The sequence below is a fragment of the Emys orbicularis genome, chromosome 22 (genome assembly GCF_028017835.1).
Source record: "Emys orbicularis isolate rEmyOrb1 chromosome 22, rEmyOrb1.hap1, whole genome shotgun sequence".
Lineage (NCBI taxonomy): Eukaryota > Metazoa > Chordata > Testudines > Emydidae > Emys > Emys orbicularis.
The window spans coordinates 12,661,335-12,682,146 of NC_088704.1; the positions used below are offsets into that span (position 1 = coordinate 12,661,335).

The window sequence follows — 20,812 nt, forward strand, 5'->3', positions numbered from 1 at the left end:
AAACTAAGGTCTATGAAGTGCTTGGAGATCCTTGGATAGAAGGGGCTGTATAAGTATCATGGCAACTACTAGAGGGGAAGGAGAAGATGAAAGGATGATGAGCCAGAAGGGGTGCATGAAAGGCTTAGGACTCCAACGGGTACCAGCTAATTCTACACTCTCTGCCTGAGAGGCAATAATAACCCTCTTTACAATATACTCTGCCTGGGCCCATTAAGCAATGCCCATGCTCCAATTCCTGAGGCCACCACCTGCTACATGAAACAAAAGGGGAAACACCACATTGACAAGAGAAAGAGAAAAGCTAAGTGATTCTGCAAACACAAGAGAAGGTGGAACTGCTAAGGGAGGGGAGGAAAAATATCCTGCTCTCCATGCCAAGAGTCCTCACTAGAAACCGGTTCAGTGATTTACATTTACAAACAGTGCTTCTCCCAGACACAAAACAGCAGGTGGGGAGCAAGTATGTTTTGTGTCAGGAAGACTCAAGCAACTTGTAGAAGGACCTCACTTAAGTGCTTTTAAAGACAGCAAAAAAATAATGGCTCTGATTTTTCAGGTTCTCCCCCAACCCAGGTTCAGGTCAGGAGACTGGATATCTGTGTGCGTGTGTGAACTTTACAGTCCCTACTTATGCTGCCGCTGTAAGTTTGGCAGAAACCAGATCCTGACATCAAACACACTGGAGAGCTATTGAGAAACACTTCTGGGATGGCAAATTAGATTTAAAAGGCTACACAACGTGACTGCCGAGAGACCGAGAAAAGAAGATAGATTAAAAGAGAAAGAGGAGAAAGGATAACAAAAAAAGGAATGAGAGAGAGAAGACTAAAGAAAAAGAAGAGGATAGAAAAGGAACAAAAAAGAGGAAAGGAGAGGTCTGATATTTTAACCCAGAGAGGGGTTTTGTCCTCTGTAATTAGGTCTTTTACACATCCCAGGACTTTGCTTTCAGTGGCTGAGAAAAGACAAACCTATTCAAATTCCACAAGTTCTCAGAGCATTATGGGAGATGGCTGCACAAACAAAAGCCGGGGGCAGCAGAAAGGGACCCAGCAGTGACAGTGATCAGCCGGACTCAAGGAGAGGCTGATCCCACACCAACGATGACAAATGCAGCTGTAAACAGCAGTGGAGCGAGATGCTGACACTCTGTAACACAAGGTTACGCTTCCCACCACGGAGCTACAAGGCAAATTTTAATGGGCCAAGACCGACAGCAGGGAAATGAGTGTCCGCTCTCCGCTGCAAAAATTACAGCTTCCCCCGCCCCCTGCCCATTCCCCACTATCAATGCTCTATCACATCGACCTCTCATTAGGGAGGATTTTTTAAATGTGGACACTTTATCATAAGAGGACTGGACAGTTCAAGGGATTAAAATAATGGGACAAGGAGCCTCTGGCCTCCAGTTTGGTTGTTCCAATCACACTCAGGTTACAAGTGGCTGAAATTGGAACTATGCAATGGCTTTAAGGAGACCAGTGTGAAATCAGTTTGGTATGGTTCCATCTTGCAAACCCCCAGTAACCCTGACAAGCTGTGCTGTAAATGCCCATAATGCAGCAGAGAGTATGCATATCCTGTTTGCCTGATCCTGCGGAATGCCTCCTGCAAGATACTGAGTACCAACGGCTCCCACTGAAATCAACAAGCCTGAGCCTGCTCTCTTGCTGAAACTAGTGGGATGAAGGGTGCTCAGCAGGTAGCATGCACCATTTAGCACCATGCAGGGTCGGGTGCTTGGCTAGCCCCATTCAAGTCACACGCAAAATGCAAGCAGGATTTGACCCTAACGTGGCAGTTGCTGACCTGGCATAAGATGCCTGCCTTCAACCTTCTTACCACACAGCTATCCATGAAAGCACTCTCCTCCCTCCCTTTCAAGCAAGGACCCATCCTGTGAGCTGCTGAGCACTCTCAGTCCCCAATGAAGTCAAAGGGAGTTGGAGGTACTCAGCAGATTTGGGTCACAATTCTTTTCCAGCAGTAGCTTCTATGAGTCTATAAAAACAGGCCTCCCTCTTCCGTTGCTTCGTTTATACCAACTCTGAAGTGAGTGGGGCTAAACCGGGATGCGGGGAGGCTCCCCCCCAACATAGAGCCCACTCATGGATTGGAGCCAAATTTTGTTCTGCTGTTTATGTGAACATTTTGCAGTCTGGTGCTGTCCCAGGATGACTGGCCCATAAGGGTGAGCTAGGACCAGTGCACCTGAGCCTTATCAGCACACCCCTAGTGTGGAACAATTAATTCAGTTTAAAAGAAGTTTTAAAAAGGGTTTGAGGGCCTTCTGCAAAGGAGTTTAATTGTAGTAATTAATTGTGGGGAGCAAAACAAATAGAGCTGGGAGCTCAGCAGTAAGGTGGGAAGGACTAGGGGTCAGCAGTGGCTGGAGAGACCCACCCAGGATCAGTGAAGGGCTGGTAGAGCAGAAGCTGAGCTCCGGAAAAGGGACTCTGAAAAGCGGTCTGGAATTGAGTGAGACTTTGACCCAGAAAGGGGTCATGGGAATCCCCTACCCCTCTAGTAGGAAGAAGACTGGGAAACAGCTGAGGAGGCTGAAGTTTATGTTCAGTGTTGAACAACTTAAGGAGATATCAGGGGGAAAGAACTGTGTTTGCCCAGATGGCGAGGCTGGGAGAGACTGAATATGTCCTGCTGAGAGGTGAGGAAAAGACACTGTTGCTTTCTCATTAAACCAGCCCCAAGAAGGGGGTTTTGTTGCACGATCCCAGTCGCACTTTTTTGTTGACGTGTCCCTGGGAGAAGGGAACTACAGGATGGGCCCTGTGTAGCCACTGAGGTAGTGCAGAGCACGTCTAAGCCTGTGACAGGTACCAGCTGCCTATAAGACTGTTGCCTGGGCCCAAGCCCCACTGTATACATGGGGGGGAGCGTGCATTTTTGTGGGGGAGCGGGAGCTGCAGAAGAGAGTGTGGGGCAAGTCATCTGGCTCACAGAACTGAACTATTCATTTAATAAGGCTTCTACAGATACTCAGCTAAGCAATAATGACTCTTAAGCAGATGTGACAGAGGCTCAGAGAATTGAATATACAAAATTAATTTAAAAATAAGGAGAAAGGCTCCACCTTTCAACAGGGCTCTGGCTACCCCACATGCAGGGTTCACCATTATGCGATCAGAGTTAATTTTGGGGTTCTTTGTTATTTATATTTTATATCTATATACACACCCACATATATATAGCTGCTATGTGTTTTCTTTCCTCTGAACACTCATGTAGCTGTGTATAAAGAGGAGGAAAGATATTAATTAAATAGAAGATAATGTTAGAGTTGGCCTGGAGAGAGAGCGACTTCTAGACCAATGCCGGCTGTGAAGGTTTGCAGCCTACTCTGGGCTTCCTGGAAAAATACACTCTCAAAGAACAGGACATCAGCAAGCAACAACAGTGAGAGCAAATCTTGGCACAGGGAGCTTCAACCAATTAGGGCATGCTCACAGTGGTATGAGGCTAGAGGGATGTTCATTACAAGGCTTGTGTGCTCAGATTTCCAAATTTACCAGTCCATGAGCAGCATCCCTTCTATAAGATGTATCTTTAGCCTCACTTGCTAACTCACCGTCTCTAAAGAAATGCTTCCTTCCTTTAAAAAACAGCTCCTGGATGCTCCAGCCAAAGAATCCAAGACACAAGAGGTTTTAATGTTACCAATGCAGGGCCCTTACAGAAAGCAGTTGGGGCTTAACATTACAGACAGAGAGCCTGGTCCCACATTCCTCATGCACCCAGAACTCCCACTGAAAACAGCACCGAGCATAAGCTACTGAAGAGACTTAAAGAGAGGAGTGATGTGTTGTTTAGGTCAGCAGAGGGACAATTATTTTGGCAGTGTTTTGGTTGGGCTAAAGGGCCGAGGAGAGAAATGGTAATATGAAGTTATTGCAGCCCAGGAGAGAAAAACGGTGGCTCAATTCCCAACCCACAGCACTGAAGGAGAGAAGGTTTCGCATGGTTATCATCACACACACAAATCCCAGAGCCCTTTCCAAAACAGTACAAGTCAAAACATTGGATCACATGCAATACCTGCTGCCAGCAATCTCTGAGTTCACTCCTGGCTTATTTGAGCATACAGTCAACTTGGGATGAGGTTTCTGAATAGGGAGGTTAGTTTTAATGGACAGTAACCTTCAGGACCCAAGCTCAAATCATGTCTCAGAGGTCTTTCTTCAATGGGTTCAGACTCCTTACTAATACACACTGATCAACAGCACACACTATGCACATTTAGGACAAGCAGTGTTCTTGCTCAAAGACAGCCCAGGGCTCAGATAAGCAAGGAGGACTGATTGCCCCACAACTAACTCCTGGAAAGGAAGGAGGTGATGGGCAAAGGTCATAATTTAGAAGTCACCAGCAGGGCAGCATGGGATGGTTTAGACCTTCTCTCAGCACAACACATGCGCCTAAGAAGAGAGAAAGTACTTACGCAAAAAGGTGCAACTAAGGGAACAATTTGTAAAACTCAGTTTAATAGTTTGAAAGGAAATTATATTCTGCATCTCGATAAACTCACCAGTGGCTCCCGAGACACGGCATTCTCAGTCCCAGGAGAAGAGCCAGTCTGCAAAGCAGAGAGAAAAGAAGAGTGAGGTTACAGTGCCACCCGATGGACACAACTAAAAGTGCTTATATGTTAAGGCCCCACAGTCCCCGGCCAGGATCTAGGCACATACAACCATTGACATGAATGGCAGCTCTGTCATGGACCAAAGATCACACGTGACCCAAAAGGCCTGGATATCAGAGATGCTGAGCTCCTGCAACTTCCATTTAATCCAATGGAAGTTGCAAGTGCTCAGCACCTCTGAGGAGTCAGTTACCATGAGTCAAAGAAATCACTAAAATAACAGGAGTACTTGTGGCACCTTAGAGACTAACAAATTTATTAGAGCATAAGCTTTCGTGGGCTACAACCCACTTCTTCGGATGCATATAGAGTGAACCATATATTGAGGAGATATATATACACACACATACAGAGAGCATGAACAGGTGGGAGTTGTCTTACCAACTCTGAGAGGCCAATTAAGTAAGAGAAAAAAAACTTTTGAAGTGATAATCAAGATGGTTCAGTACAGACAGTTTGATAAGAAGCAAGTGTGAAAATACTTACAAGGGGAGATAGATTCAATGTTTGTAATGGCTCAGCCATTCCCAATCCCTATTTAGCCCTGAGTTGATTGTGTCTAGTTTGCATATCAATTCCAGCTCAGCAGTCTCTCTTTGGAGTCTGTTTTTGAAGTTTTTCTGTTTTAAGATAGCCACCCGCAGGTCTGCCAAAGAATGGCCAGACAGGTTAAAGTGTTCTCCCACTGGTTTTTGAGTATTATGATTCCTGATGTCAGATTTGTGTCCATTAATTCTTTTGCGTAGAGACTGTCCGGTTTGGCCAATGTACATGGCAGAGGGGCATTGCTGGCACATGATGGCATATATCACATTGGTAGATGTGCAGGTGAACGAGCCACCGATGGTATGGCTGATGTGATTAGGCCCTATGATGGTGTCACTTGAATAGATATGTGGACAGAGTTGGCATCGGGCTTTGTTACAAGGATAGGTTCCTGGGTCAGTGTTTTTGTTCAGTGATGTGTTCTATCTCCCCTTGTAAGTATTTTCACACTTGCTTCTTATCAAACTGTCTGTACTGAGCCATCTTGATTATCACTTCAAAAGTTTTTTTTCTCTTACTTAATTGGCCTCTCAGAGTTGGTAAGACAACTCCCACCTGTTCATGCTCTCTGTATGTGTGTGTATATATATCTCCTCAATATATGGTTCACTCTATATGCATCCGAAGAAGTGGGTTGTAGCCCACGAAAGCTTATGCTCTAATAAATTTGTTAGTCTCTAAGGTGCCACAAGTACTCCTGTTATTTTTGCGGATACAGACTAACACGGCTGCTACTCTGAAAGAAATCACTGACAGACAGATCAGTCATGCCATTTGAAAGAAACATACCTGATAATTACACTTCAGAAGTAAATAGCAAGGTGACCTAGTGGACAGAACTTGAGACTGGAAATCAGTATGCCTAAATTCCTAGCTGCACCACTGGACTCACTGTGTGATCCCGGGCAGGCCATTTCCCCTTTCTGTGCCTCAAGATTTCCATGTGTAAACTAAGGATGACAATTCACCCACCTCCCAGGACTTAATGTTTGCAAAGGGCTTTGAATTCCACAGAGGGGAAAAGTTGCTATAGAAGTCCAAAATATTGTTATTAAATTGAGTTCAAAGGTACATCTCTCTGGTCCAGTATTTCATTATCCTGTGTAGAAAGATTGAATTTAGTCTGAAGCTGGGCATGTCCCAGCTATGGGATATAATAATGCTTTGCATTTCTTTACCATCATTCATCCAAGGATTTCAAACCAAATTCATATTAATTAATTAGGCCTCACAGCAACTTTATGAATTTATGAATGATATTTAACACTTGCATGGAAGTTTCTATTTCCAAAGAGCTTTACACTTAACCAAGATACCAAGGTAACAGGCACCTTAGAAATATATTCAAGCTCACGACTCCCCAGTGAGCTTGGAATTATCACTCTCGTGTTACAGATGTGGAAATGGAAACACAGAGAGTTGAAGAGAGTTGACTTGCTATCTGACCTGAAGCAATGGTCAAGCTGGACTTAGAATTCAGGAGATCCTAGCTTTCAGGCTCAGATCATACTTTAACCTTGTTGACTGCCTCACCAGTCCAAAAGCAGAAATAACTTTATCAAAGACCCATGTTTCACCAGCACAAAACACTGAGGCTAGTTTAGCGTGCAGAGGCCCCTTTCCTTAGCACAAGCTGGTGTTTTGTGTGCATGCAAGGCCCTCATCTTAAACCATCAAGTAACACCACAAAGTCTCATGCCATATCTACACTACAAAATTATGTCGACCTAACTTACGTCAGCATACAGCCACCACAGTTATTTAATCGCTTGTGTGCACACACTTGGCTCCTTGAGTTGGCGGTGCGCGTCCTCATCAGGCGCACTTGTATTGATTGAATTGTCAGTGTGGGGCATTGTGGGATGGCTCCTGAAAGCCAGGAACAGTTGTCTGCACTGATACTGCGTTGACTCAATTACATCACCCAGTGACTCTATGCTGCTCGGGGAGGTGGTGTTACTAAATCCGTGCAGAGAGATACTTACATCAGTGAGAGCGAAATTTAACTGAAGACACTTCCACAGCTAGATTGACACAAGGCAGCTTACGTCGACCTAACCGTGTAATGTAGACCAGGCCTCAGAGACCTTCTCCCCCATGCTGTCTGACTCACTCTTATACAACATATCACACCTCTTAAGTATCTCAAATGTTCCCCATGTTAAAAAATAAGGCACTGTGTGTTAGGAACAAGCATTTACCACAAGAGGGTGCCAGTAATTCACTGCACTGCAACCTCATTGCTCCCAGTCATACTTGCAGCAGTACCAGGACTCAGATATATCCTCTAGGTCCCCATATTGCAGGCCCCATTACCCTTCTGAGTGCAGGAGACAGTATTACATGGCACCAAGAGAAGGGTGTCCAAGTGCTAAAGTGCATGACCCCATCTCCAAGCTACTAAGAGGGACACTATCTCCCCACTACAAGCTCTTCCACTGGCCTCACATTCACTCCCTCTTGCCTATGCACCCCTGCTTTCGAGATTTTATAGCAGGGTCAGAACAAGCCACCAAGTGAGCTTAAGGTCTCCCCTCCAAAAAAGTGGGAAAAATCTACAGATTAAAACAAAAATACAGTTGGTGTGGTTTATTTAGAGATCAGGGCTAAGTTAACCGCTTGGAGACTGCGGACATCTGCATACCTCATAGTAAACACTCCATAGTCTGGCTGGTTTTCTGGAAAATGCTGGTGTCCAAAGGGTTAAGATCAGGAGGAGGCTTTCAGGAAAGGGACCCTACAGAATAGAATATCAAAGTGTGGTGGGGCCACCTTTCTTCAGGACATTGTGGGAATCTGGTCAAATGTTTAAGATGGGAGCTCAGGTGTGGGGATCCTGAGTCCTACCTGCTCATTTTTCTCACTCTAGGAGCCTTAGGAGTGGCCCTGTGGTTATCTGGTATGGGGAGCTGAGCAGAGTTCAGTTAACAGCACGTATGAGCAATCTGCAGAGGATGATGCTGGGAAAAAAACAGGTTCACCCTCGATCAGCATCACCCCTTCTGAGAGGTGAAACTGATAACTCTGCAGTCTCCCCCACCTTTAACAGGTGGCAAACTAGAGTTTCTGGGTTGCTAAGCACACAGTACCAAATCCAACCTCAATCGCAATTCCCAACAGTTTGGACAGCTAAGATTTCACTCTTCCAAGTCTAGAAACAATGTTGCAAGCTCCCACTGTGCATTATCTGGAGGACAGACATTGAAACATCCACTTACCTATTTATCACCAGTGAGTGTGAAGTTCTCTCTAGTGAGTTTGAGGATATAAGCAGCCAATTTCTGCAGATTTTAAGTTTTTTTTTTTTTAATAAGTTTATGGCCCTTATGATTGCAGAGAAAACCTACCAAACATGAAGTGTAACTTATGTAATCGTGTCTGCTCAAGTCTGCAGTAAATCATCTCCAGTGCCTCTGCAGCTGCTCATTTCTGATGCTTGGGAAAGCTGAGTGAACTGACACAACATTGGTCTGTTTTACTGCTGTTCTTTAGAACCCAGGGGTTAAGAGTGAAACTTACAAGGATCAGGTCAGGTTTACCATGTTGATGCTTGGGAAAGCACCAAAAAAAAATAATGGAGCTGTTGCCTCTGGATGTAGCTTGTGGCCCTCCCCACAATCTTTCCTTTTGTCCTCTGGCTAGCAGGTATCTGGTGCATCTTTCAAATCCTGGTGAAGGACAGTAGGAGTCTGTGTGTGAGATAGGTCTCCCTTCTACAACCCAGCGGGATTACACATTAACAAAAGCCTACATTAGGGCAGACATATCCTAGGACAGCGGAACACAGCCTTGCACAGCTGGTGAGCTACTCAGTCAAAGGGAGTCTATAAACCACAAAATAACTGGGGCGTGGAGTCCTGAGGCCATCTCCCAACATATTGACACAATGCCACAGCACCAAGGCCTCAAGATCCTCCAGGACTTACTTCGACACACTGGTTGGTACCTCTTCTCCCCATGCTCTCACTCCAGCACCTAATGTACTTAGGGACCATATGGGGAGCCCTCTTGTAGTTAACGCTATGCTGTCTATGACTGAAAGCCCACTGAAGTCAATGGAAAGAATTTCTGAGAACAGGCAGAGCAAAAAGCATACTGAGGGTATGTCTACACCCAGCCGCTAGTTCGGCGGCTGGCAATCGAAGTTCTGGGTTCGACTTATCACGTCTTGTCTGGACGCGATAAGTCGAACCAGGAAGTGCTCGCCGTTGACTGCGGTACTCCAGCTAGACGAGAGGAGTACCGCGGAGTCGACGGGGGAGCCTGCCTGCCGTGTGTGGACCGAGGTAAGTTCGAACTAAGGTACTTCGAACTTCAGCTACGAAGTTGCGTACCTTAGTTCGATTTGGGGGTTTAGTGTAGACCAAGCCTGATAAAACCCTAAAAGCTACATGTGGCTATGGAGCATCACTCCTCTGTGCCACTATTCCATAGATCTTCTGCTTACGAAAACCGGTTATTCAGAATAAGTATGTTTGGCCCTTCTGTAGCACTTTCCAAGGAAATCAACGCAATTTTTCTAGTACTAATTAAGCCTCACATCCCTAATGTGAGGTTTAATTATTCCTATTTTGCAGATATGGAAACTGAGGCAACGAGCGGTTAAGTGATTTGCCTAAACTCACAGAGCAAGTCAGTAGCAAAACGTAGAAAAGAACCTACTTCCCTGATGTAACACTGCAGATTGTACAACTGTAGGATATTCCACTAGTTCCCTGAATATGCCCATATGCACTTCCCTCTGGAGTCTAACCAATATTTGCTGTAAACTCACTCCGCACACGTGGAACATTTGGCTATTCCTGGAAGTTGTCTGATGCTGGATTTGCAATGATTAACTCCTCTATATAAAGCACAGGTTACTCTGGGAAACCATACATTACACTTATCAATAGGAATTTGGATTCTGAATACTCATAGGACAAATACTGAAGCACTCTGATTGAAAGCTGCCTTTAAACAGACTGACCATATGCATCTGACTTATGAGTTATTTATGGTATTTCGATTGTATCAGCCATGTTTACAACTGTTTTTAATGTAGAGGGAGAGGGTGCATTTCCCTTGCAGCAAAGCTTCCAAACACAGGAAACTCAAGGGACGATTCAAAGTTTAAGGAGCTAGTCTCATATGACATGGAGCATTTCTCCTCCAGTTCACTAGCTGAGACAATATATTAATGCCATGTGACAGCTGTTCAGGAGGCTGGATGTAGAGCTCAGGTGTCTACATCACAAAACACCCCATCCCTTGTTGCAGTCTCAGCAGAAAGGCCTGAGGATAAATAGGTAAGAGATACTGGCAGATTTGGGGTAAGCTTGCCTTGATAGTGTCTCTTAAACAATTAGAGGAATTAAGTCTCTGCAGCTGTAAAAGCACTAAAATTTGCTTTGATCATCCCCTCCCCAAAACAAAACAAAAAACAGCTGGGCACTGGGACCACCCCAGGCCAGATCAATGTGGCTTTAAAAGTGTTTTTAGCCACACATGTAACATTTTAATCTTTAGGTCCTGGTGGTCCCCTTTATCTCCGCTCTTAATCGTTGGTATTGTATTGGTAAGTATGAAAGGTGTAGACCACCACTGCCTTCCATCCACATGACCATCTCTCCTGTTTCTGTCCCTCACATTAAAAATAGGTCCAGCCTGTCTTTAGATCACTCTGCTTTGCAGCATTATACTGAAGAAAAGAAAAACCTTGTACACGGCAAGCATTGTGCTTATGGATTATCCTACCCTAGTGGATGCAGTACCCATATTAGTACCAAGTCCCACTATGGTGGTCTATACTATTGTGGTCACCATTTTTATTAGACTATGATAAATTTTGTACAAAGTATGCCTTGGGAGATATTACTTGAAGACTCAATCTGCTGAATATTGTTGTCTTGGTAAAATGTGTGTATCAACATTGTATGAGAAGGTATTAGATTCTACTAAGTATCTTTGTTATAACATGCTCCAAGGTTAAGACAAGCAGGCACAAACCAGTTTTTCAGAGACAAAGACACACTGGCACCCCCAGACAGGTATCAACAATGTCAAGAGGGTTATCGCTTACTTAAGCAGCTATTCTCCAGCAATGGAAAGGTGTGATTAAGAAATTTACATTGCATCACAGGAACGTTTCAAATCTCAGTCCACAAGGTCCACAACAGACTACCTGTCACCATGACTCAGCAAGGATGTTTCTAGCACAAGAAATTGAGGCCTGGTCTACACTGGGGGGTGGGTGGGGGGGAAATCGATCTAAGGTACACAACTTCAGCTACGAGAATAGCGTAGCTGAAGTCGACGTATCTTAGATCGAATTAAAATTACTTACTTTGCGTCCTCGCGGCGCGGGATCGACGGCCGCGGCTCCCCCGTCGACTTTGCTTCCACCTCTCACCGAGCTGGAGTTCAGCAGTCAACGGGAGAGCGATCGGGGATCGATTTATCGCGTCTACACTACACGCAATAAATCAATCCCTGATAGATCGATCTCTACGCGCTGATCTGGCGGGTAGCGTAGATGTACCCTGAGTTATAAAGCGGGGGGATACTTGATTTTACCTCTCCTGCTCCCACCTCTCCACTCATGACATCAACAACTCTCAAAGAACTGAACTAAGGGGGGAGTGGTCCCAGGCTGGAAGGAGACCCAGCCTGTGAAATTTACAACAGCGTACGCTGAGGCAAAACCTTTGCTTTAACTTTCACTTAGCTTGTTAAGTCAGGTATTAGCTTGCCTTTTACTCTTTTATTTCTTTTGTAAACAATCTTGACTTTTATGCATTATCACTTGTAATCACTTAAAATCTTTCTGTACTTAATAAACTTATCTTATTGTTTTACCTTAACCAGTGTGTTTGGATTAAAGTGTGTGGGAAGCTCCATTTGGGATAACCAAGACTGATGCATATATATCACTTTCCTTTGATGGAATGACAGACTTTCTATGAGCTTGCATTGTTCACTAGTGTGCTGGACAGTACAAGACACACGTTTCTGGGGGAGGCAGGGAGGGGAGACAAGGTTGGGACTAAGGGCTTGTCTTTAAACGCTGTAAAGTGCCAGTATAGACAGTGCACCAGTGCTGGGAGCCGTGCTCCCAGAGCTGGTAGCTACGCCCCTCGTGGAGGTGGGTTTTTTAGAGCGCTGGGAGCCAGTGCTCTGCCACGACCACACAAGCCATGTTAAAGCGATGCCACGGCAGCGCTTTAGCATTGCCAGCGTAGACTAGCCCTAAGAATTTGCAGGTATCACCCTGTATGTAATTCATGAGTGACTGGTCACAATGCTCATGTATTTAGCGGGGAGTGAATTTGCATGCTGAAGGCTCTCTGAGCAGGCCAGGTGAGGAAGTTCTGACAGCATAGCAGTGTAAAAGGCACCCCATGCTAGAGAATTGAGACAGCTGTTCAATGGTCCAGACTGTACCCTGGGGGAATGTCACACCCACTCAGGCAGCCGCTCCATAGTTTCAATCCTTTTCTCACTCACACAGACATAGTACATGCTAACTTCTGGGTGACAGGAGTCTCAGCTTGTGTGTATCATTATACAGCTAATTAGGTGTCACTTGTATCCCAAACCAAGCAGCTTGGAAATTTAAAAGATTGTTAGCTAACCCAACAGCATCACTGCCAAACGTTTTAAAATAAATTCTAGGTTTTCCAGTGGTATCGGGATTCAGAGTTTGCTAGAAAAATCAGAGGCCAGGGCTGGTGGCTTGCTGAGCTTGAGCCATCAAGTCTATTGCCATAGAGTTTAGAGTTAACAGAAAAGCTGATGCCACAAGGAAAACTGGAAAACTGACTTTAAAAACAGTCCTGCTCAACTCTTTGCACTGTTTCTCTACTCTTCCCCTGATTATATTATTAGGGACATTCACAGAAAAGTAGGATCTTCATTGTTATTTGATTTCTTAAAGGAGGCACTGTCACAGTCTATGAGTCTAAAAAGACACCAAAAGTATATTTAGTCAACAAAAAATAAATCTTTTACAAACCCCAATAAAAACATTTATGGCCTTTTTAGAATTTTAACAGGAAACATGCTGAGGACTAAGTATTAATAGACCACACAGGGTGGTGATAATACTCCACACCTCATGCTGAACTATGTGCAAACAATAAACAAACAGCATCCATGGGGAAAAGTAAGTGCATTTTTTAGTTCTTTCTGCTTCAATTTAAGGTACTGATGTCAAAATTCCCACTGATTTCAATGAGAGTTGGATTGGACTCTGCATTAGTCATATTGGTAAAGACATCTGTTATGACTTTTTTTAGCTCAACAACGTCTCCCTTAAGAGTCCAGCCACCCCTTGTTCTCTTGGAGGCTTCATTCTGTGTTTCAACTCAACACTACAAGTTACTGGGTGCATTCAAATCCCACTGAGGTCAATGGAAGGGGAGGGCATTTGGCATCTCACAGGATCAAGTCCTGCGGGAGGACTCAACTCACTGCAGTGGAAATGTTAACAATGTCACAGACAGAGGGTGAGGACTCCAGGTGGGGAAGTCAGCAGCCAAAGCTGATGGATGTGGAGAACAACAATGATCCTATTTAATTTCCACTCGGGTGCACAGAGTAGTAGGCAGGGAGGGGGAGAAAATGTCACATGCAAGCAGGATTATTCCAAAGTAGAATATCCTTTTAAAGACTACCACAGATCAGCAGCTGCTCTTTAACCACACTTTCAGTGCTGCCTCACACACCTGGGGCAACACACACCTCCAGAGCTGCCCTATGTAGCAGCTGGGTCACTCCTGGAGTGATAACATCCCTAGGGAGTGTGAATGCGTGGAATGCCAGCACTTCCACACAGGCTGCAGTGGAGTCCAGCAAGAAAGGGGTTAGCCAGCCCCTTCCACCCCCACAGACTTCAGGCAGCAAGACATTGTTATTCCAGCCCATCCAGAGAAGCTATTTCCCTTCTCCCCAATGCAATTAAACAGACAATAATTGCCCTAATGTGGAACAATTACTCTTCAGCAGCATGTGCCAGCGAAAGGAATATTCTGTCCTATCTCAAACTCTTCTTGACAGAGAGAAAGCGGACAGAGTAATAACACCATTTAGCTCTTTACAAACGCTGACACCCTATGAACTTATAAACCATTACCATCCCCATTTTTCACATTGGGAAACCAAGACAGGTAGAGGTGACATGTCTTGCACATGGTCACAGAGAAGTCAGTGTCAGAGCTGGAATTAAAACCCAGGAGGTTCTTATGAGCCAAACACTAGGTCACATTTACTAGACTTATGAGAAAGAGAGGAGTTTCCATTTTCAGATATTAAACCTTCTTTTGAGGCACTGCAGCTCTGGATAACTGTAATAAAAGGTCTTAACAGGGGGATGGGTGAAGATGACAGTGTACATAACTTCCTTGTCCCTCCAGGCAATTCACAAGAACCCTGACTACTTCTCAGGCAACCAGACATTCCAGGTGGCACTACAGTTTATCAGATTCCTTTCTAGAATGCTTAAAACTAACAGCCCGGGCAGATTTCCCAGGTGACCCACACGTCAGTCCCAATCTTTCCCAAATTTTCATCTTGCTGAGATGTTCACCCAGGTGAGTGAGAATGGCTCATAATACCTGTGCCAAAAAGTACCACCAAGGATGACTGGCCAGCGAAAAGCTGAAAGTCCAGCAAACCTCTCCCTAAACTGCTAGCATCACCTTAGGGCTGGGTCCATGTAGAGATCTGCACTGGTACAAGCAAAGGTTTGAGTTTAAAATAATGTATCTAAACAAGTGCAACCCTCTGCATGAACAGCCTTACTTACGTTTTCATGGATATGTAGATTGTAAGGCCAGGTGAGACCATTGCAATCATCTAGTCTGACCTCCTATAGCGCACAGGCTAGAGAATTTCCCCAAAATAATTCCTAGAGCAGATATTTTAGAAACACATCCCATCTTGGTTTTAAAATGATCAGTGATGGAAAATCCACCACAAGCCTTGGTAAGCTGTTCCAATGGTTAATTACCCTCACTTGTAAAAATTTGCACCTTATTTTCAGTCTGAATTTGTCAAGCTTCAACTTCCACCCACTGGATCGTGTTATACCGTTCTCTGCTAGATTGAAGAGCCTGTTATTAAATATTTGTTCCCCAGGTAGATATAGGCTGAATTAAGTCACTCCTTAATACTGTATTCTCTTTGTTAAGCTAAATAGATTGAATTTCTTGAGTCTATCACTATAAGCATGTTTTCTAATCCTTTCATCATTCTCATGGCTCTTCTCCAAACTCTACAGTTTATCAACATCCTTCCTGAATTAGGGACACCAGAACTGGATACGGTATTCCGGCAGCGATTGCACCAGTGCAAATACAGAAGTAAAATAGCCTCTCTACTCCTACTTAAGGGTACGTCTACACTTACCTCCGGGTCCGACGGCAGGCAATCGATGTTCTGGGATCGATCCCGGAAGTGCTCGCCGTCGACGCCGGTACTCCATCTCAGCGAGAGGAGTACGCGGCATCGACGGGGGAGCCTGCCTGCCGCGTCTGGACCCGCGGTAAGTTCGGACTAAGGTACTTCGAATTCAGCTACGTTATTAACGTAGCTGGATTTGAGTACCTTAGTCCGAAGTGGGGGGGTAGTGTGGACCAGGCCTAAGATTCCCCTGTTTATTCATCCAAGGACTGCATTAGCCCTTTAGACCACAGTGTTGCACTGGGAGCCCATGTTCAGCTGATTATCTGCCATGACCCCCAAATCTTTTTCAGAGTCACTACCTCCCAAGATAGAGTACCCCATCATGTAAGTAATGCCCCTCATTCTTTGTTCCTAGATGTATACATTTAGCCATATAAAAAGGCATATTGTTTGAGTCTAGCTTACCAGTCGATCCACATTGCTCTTAATCATTGACCTGTCTTCATTATTTACCACACCCCCAGTTTTTGTCCCATCTGCAAACTTTATCAGTGATGATTTAATGTTTTCTTTGCTGTCATTCATAAAAATGTTAAATAGTGTAGGGCCAAGAACCAGGCTCTGCAGGACTGCACTAGAAACACCTGTTTGACGATTCCCCATTTGCAATTACATGTTGACACCTATCAGTTAGCCAGCTTTTAATCCACTTAAAGTGTGCCAGGTTAATTTTGTAACGTTCTAGTTTTTTAATCAAAATTTCATGCAGTACCAAGTAGACTGCCTTACAGAAGTCTAAGTATATTACATCAATATTATTATCTTTATCAACAAACTGGTAATCTCATCCAAAAACATATTAAGTTAGTTTGATAGGATCCATTTTCCATGAACTCGTGTTGATTGGCATTAATTATATTACACTCCTTTAATTCTTTATTAATCAAATCCTATATCAGCTGCTCCATTATCTTGCCTGGAATCAATGTCAGACTGACAGATCTATAATTACCTGGGTCATTCTGTTTATCCCTTTTAAATACGGGCACAACATTTGCTTTCTTCCAGTCTTCTGGAACTTTCCTCGTGTTCCAAGTCTTATTGAAAATCAACATTAACAGTCCAGTGAGCTCCTCAGCTAGCCTTTTAAAACTCTTATACACAAGTTATCCAGACCTGCTGGTTTAAAAATGTCTAACTTTAGTAGCTGCTGTTTAACATCCTCCTAAGAGACCAGTGGAATGGAAAAAGTGTTATCATATGATATGACTTCATCATCTGTTTCTTTCCCAAATGTGGAACAAAAATATTTATTGAATATTTCTGCATTTTCTTCATTATTATTGATCACTCTAGCATTTCCATTTAGTAATGGACCAGTACTATTGTTAGGATTCTTTTTTGTTCCCAATACTTATACATGCCTTCTTACTGTCCTTAACTCTGCTGGCCAAAGATTTCTCCTTGTGTCCCTTTGTTTCCCTTATCAATTTTCTACAATTCCTAGCTTTTGATTTATATTCATGACTATCAACTTCAAAGTTTAGTTAAACCTGTTTCCAACCAATTTAAACTAATCCAAATTAGCCACTCTCAAACCAAAATAAGAGTGTCCATACAGGAGTTTACATTGATTTAGTTAAACAAGTCCAAGTTTGTATGTGGACAAGACCTAGGAGACCATGAACTCTGTTGGCGGCAGTATTAACTTCATCACATTCCTCCCTGCTGCTGAAACCTCACCCAGGCCTTCATACCTCCCTTCCCCTCTTCATTATACTTCAGCTCTCTCCCCTATCATCTTCCCAAGTACCACCATGTGCAGAACTGCACACATACAGAGCAGCTACATCCTCCATCTCCTCCTCAGGCTTCCTACATTCGCTTCAGGATCCAGTTTAAAATTGTCCTCGTAGTCTTTAATATCCTCCTAGTGCTTGCTCCAGCCAACCTCACTGGCCTTGTGTGTCCCTACTTCCCTCCCCACTCAGGGCATGTCTACGCTACGGGTGCTACAGCGGCACAGGCACAGTACTGAAGCTATGCCACAGTACTGCCATAGTGTAGACACTTCCTACATCAACTGAAGAGGTTTTTCCACACCCTTCATGCTATTATATATGCCTTGCGAGATATCATTTGAAAACTAATAATGCACTGATCAATAATATCATGATGAAATGTATGTAGCAACATTATATGTAAAGTTATGAACATAAGCTGAAATCAGTGGGTTTACCAGATAAGTCTGGGGAGTGGGCAAACCTATTTCTCAAAGATAAAGGACAAGCTGATGCCGCTAGCCAAGTGTCACCAAATCTGATGGGCAATCACCTATCAAGTGGCCATTCTTTGGCAAGCAATGGGGGCTGGAACAAACAGATTTGCATCTTAGCAAACAACAGCGTGGAACCTCTTTCACCACCATACTCCTTGACTCCACTTTCTCAGAGGGAATTAACTTTATCTAAGGGTAACCCTCAGCGAAATGCTTTTCAAAGGGTGACTGAACTATAAAAGTGAGGTCCATAAACACCCGAAGTTCTCTCTCCCTATCCTTCTCTCTCTTTTTCACCTAAGAACACAAAGCAGCAGCCATTAGACTTTGGGAGAGATCCTGACCTGAAAACTGGTCAGCCCTGTTGCTGGGAGCATGTGGTAAGAATTTTATCTGAACCCAAGTCTAGTGGGTTAAATTTAGTAATGGGAAGAATTTTATCTTTTTCTCTCTCATAGCCATTTCTGACTCTAATGCTTTATACTTGTACTAACTTAAAACCTAACTCCTCAAAAACTTGTTTTATTCTTTAATCAAAACTAATCCAGCATTGTGAACTGTGTGGGTAACTCCATTTATGGTAGCAAACTGTTGTATACTGATCCCCATAGAGGAGCAACTGACCTAATATATCTGGATTATCCAGGAGAGGGCTGGACAGTGCAGAACTCATGTTTTGGAGGAAAAGCAGGGACTGGGAGTGTATTGGGGTCACCATGCAAGTGGTAACCAAGGCTGGTAGAAGCCGGAGTGTGACTGACTGGCAGGCTGCAGCTACACACAGACATTCAGGGTGTTATCTGCATGGTGGAAGGCTGTTTGTGAGCAGCTCAGGTGGGAGCTACAGTAGCACAGCATTGCAAGGCATCCAAGTTTGCTGGGCAGGGGTGACACAGTCCCTCATTGCTCTGGATTGCACCCCAGAATGTCATAACAGGTAATCCACCTCTCCAAGTGGCAGTAGCTAGGTCGTTTGTTCTGTCGACCTAGCCACACACCACGGGTTAGGTCGGCTTAACTACGGTGCTCAGGGATGTAGCTATGTCAATCTAAATTTGACATGTAGACCAGGGCTCAGTCTATCAAGGCATTTATGTTGTACTCATCGCAGTGATATCCTTAACATAGTTGGTGCACAAACCTTTTTCTCTGCCACACCTACCAACTAAAAAACTATTATCACACACTATCCCACTGACTGTCTAACTCATTCCAAATCCCAGCTGAAATGAGTCAGATCTCCCTTCTCTCTCTAACTATATTTTTTCTATTTCAAACGCTTTATCAAATTTTACCTAAAGCTCCAGAAAGAAAAATACTGGTACTGTCAAGGGGCCTGGCCTGAATGTCTCTCCCATTTAGAACTGCATTTGATTATTATAATGTATTGAGCCTCATAAATCAGTTCCTGCTAAAGCACAGACTAGAGAATGGGACTAAGAGGCCCGATTCTGGAAAGTCTATGGTTAGCAGTAACGGCATCACGTATGCCTCCTGCCTACCAGACCAGACAGACAATCTGGAAGAAAAAAAACACTGCAGCCAAATAAGGCAACTCCCTCCCTAGTCACAATCAAGGTAGACTAAGGTTTCATATGATGGCAAGGGAGTCACTTACAGGGCTTCAGCATTCCCAGCTGGAAAGAGAGCAGCAATACACTTTTCTAACCCATGGCTCACAGACTCCCTTCCCTGGAGAGCAAAAGGGCACAAGCTGGGGGAGGAAGAGGGGGACCTTGATGCATCTCCCATACACATACACGCAAACTCCCATGGGGTGGAGGAATATAGGCGAGGGGGATCCATGGCACACACACCCTCTCCCTGGGGGGGTTACACAGGGGGCAGGGCGCACACCCCATCCCCAGAGGAGGTTACATGGGGGGGCTACACAGGAGGCAAGAAGCACACCCCCATCCCCAGAGGAGGTTGCATGGGGGAAGGGGGACCTGAGGCACACACCCCTCCCCACGGGGGGGTCAGACAGTGGGGCAGAGCGCACCCAACGCTCCCCATGGGGAGTTATGTGGGGGAGCAGGGGGCGCGCACCTCTCCCCGGGTGGGGCACAAACCCCAGCCCCGCTACCAGCGCGCGAGGGGAAGCCTCCGGCCCCGTTTACCTGGCTGGGCTGCTCTGCCTGCTCTGAGGAGGCCATGTTTCCAGACCCGGCTAATCCATCCCCTTCCCTATGGATGGAACTACCTCAGCCCCGAGCTCAGGCAGAAGCAGTCACTTTCCGATAAACTGATAGGCCTCAGCCCTGGGGCTGCCTTGACCCCTACCTGCAATGAGTCTGTCCGGTCTCCATCGCAGGGCACAGCTTGTGGGGCGGTCGTGAGCAGTTTCAGCTCTGAGGTTATTTTTCATGTATTTGCTTATTAGCTCTGAGGTTATTTTTTGGTCATAGCATAATTAAAAGCAACTGATTTACCCACTATTGCTTCCATATTATTTATTTATAGTTCATGGCTATATATACAGTGTGTTCCATATTTAGTATATTATGTTATAATCGCAATGTATTTAAAATAACTTATAAAATGACTGAGGCCTCATCTGCCTGGATCAGCATGCAAGATTTAAAGCCCATTTATTGCCATAGCTATCAATATTAATAATAATAAGTGGAAATTGTACAGCAACAAATCCTGCTTAGTCTAGTTAGTTGACTTCAATGGGACTGTTTTCATGAGTAAAACAATAAGTTTGCCAATGTGAGTGATCCTACAAGATCAGGCCTTTAATTAGGCTTGATAAAGGGGATTTAAAAATCCACTTCTGCACTGCTTAAGTTAATGAGAAAACTCTTATTGATTTCAGTGGTGTCATATTGCCTATTATTTCATTGTTTTGGTTTACATACACAATTATTTTTCATTATTATGTTATTTTGATAGCTCCCAAAGTGTGCTAGGTGCTAAACAGGACAAATAATGGGTCAGAT

At 44.4% G+C, this 20,812-nt stretch overlaps 1 protein-coding gene across 1 annotated transcript in view; it reads right to left on the reverse strand.

The window, feature by feature from the left end:
• PEX14 (peroxisomal biogenesis factor 14) overlaps nucleotides 1-20,041 on the reverse strand; it is a 98,679-nt gene extending 78,638 nt beyond the window's left edge. The window contains exons 1-2 of the mRNA XM_065421403.1: nucleotides 19,988-20,041; nucleotides 4,547-4,594 (exon numbers count right to left, since the gene is read on the reverse strand). Of these exons, the coding sequence (XP_065277475.1) occupies nucleotides 4,547-4,594; nucleotides 19,988-20,023 (84 nt within the window). The 5' untranslated portion in view covers nucleotides 20,024-20,041. The remainder of the gene's footprint in view (nucleotides 1-4,546; nucleotides 4,595-19,987) is intronic.
• Between the last annotated feature and the right edge of the window lie 771 nt (nucleotides 20,042-20,812).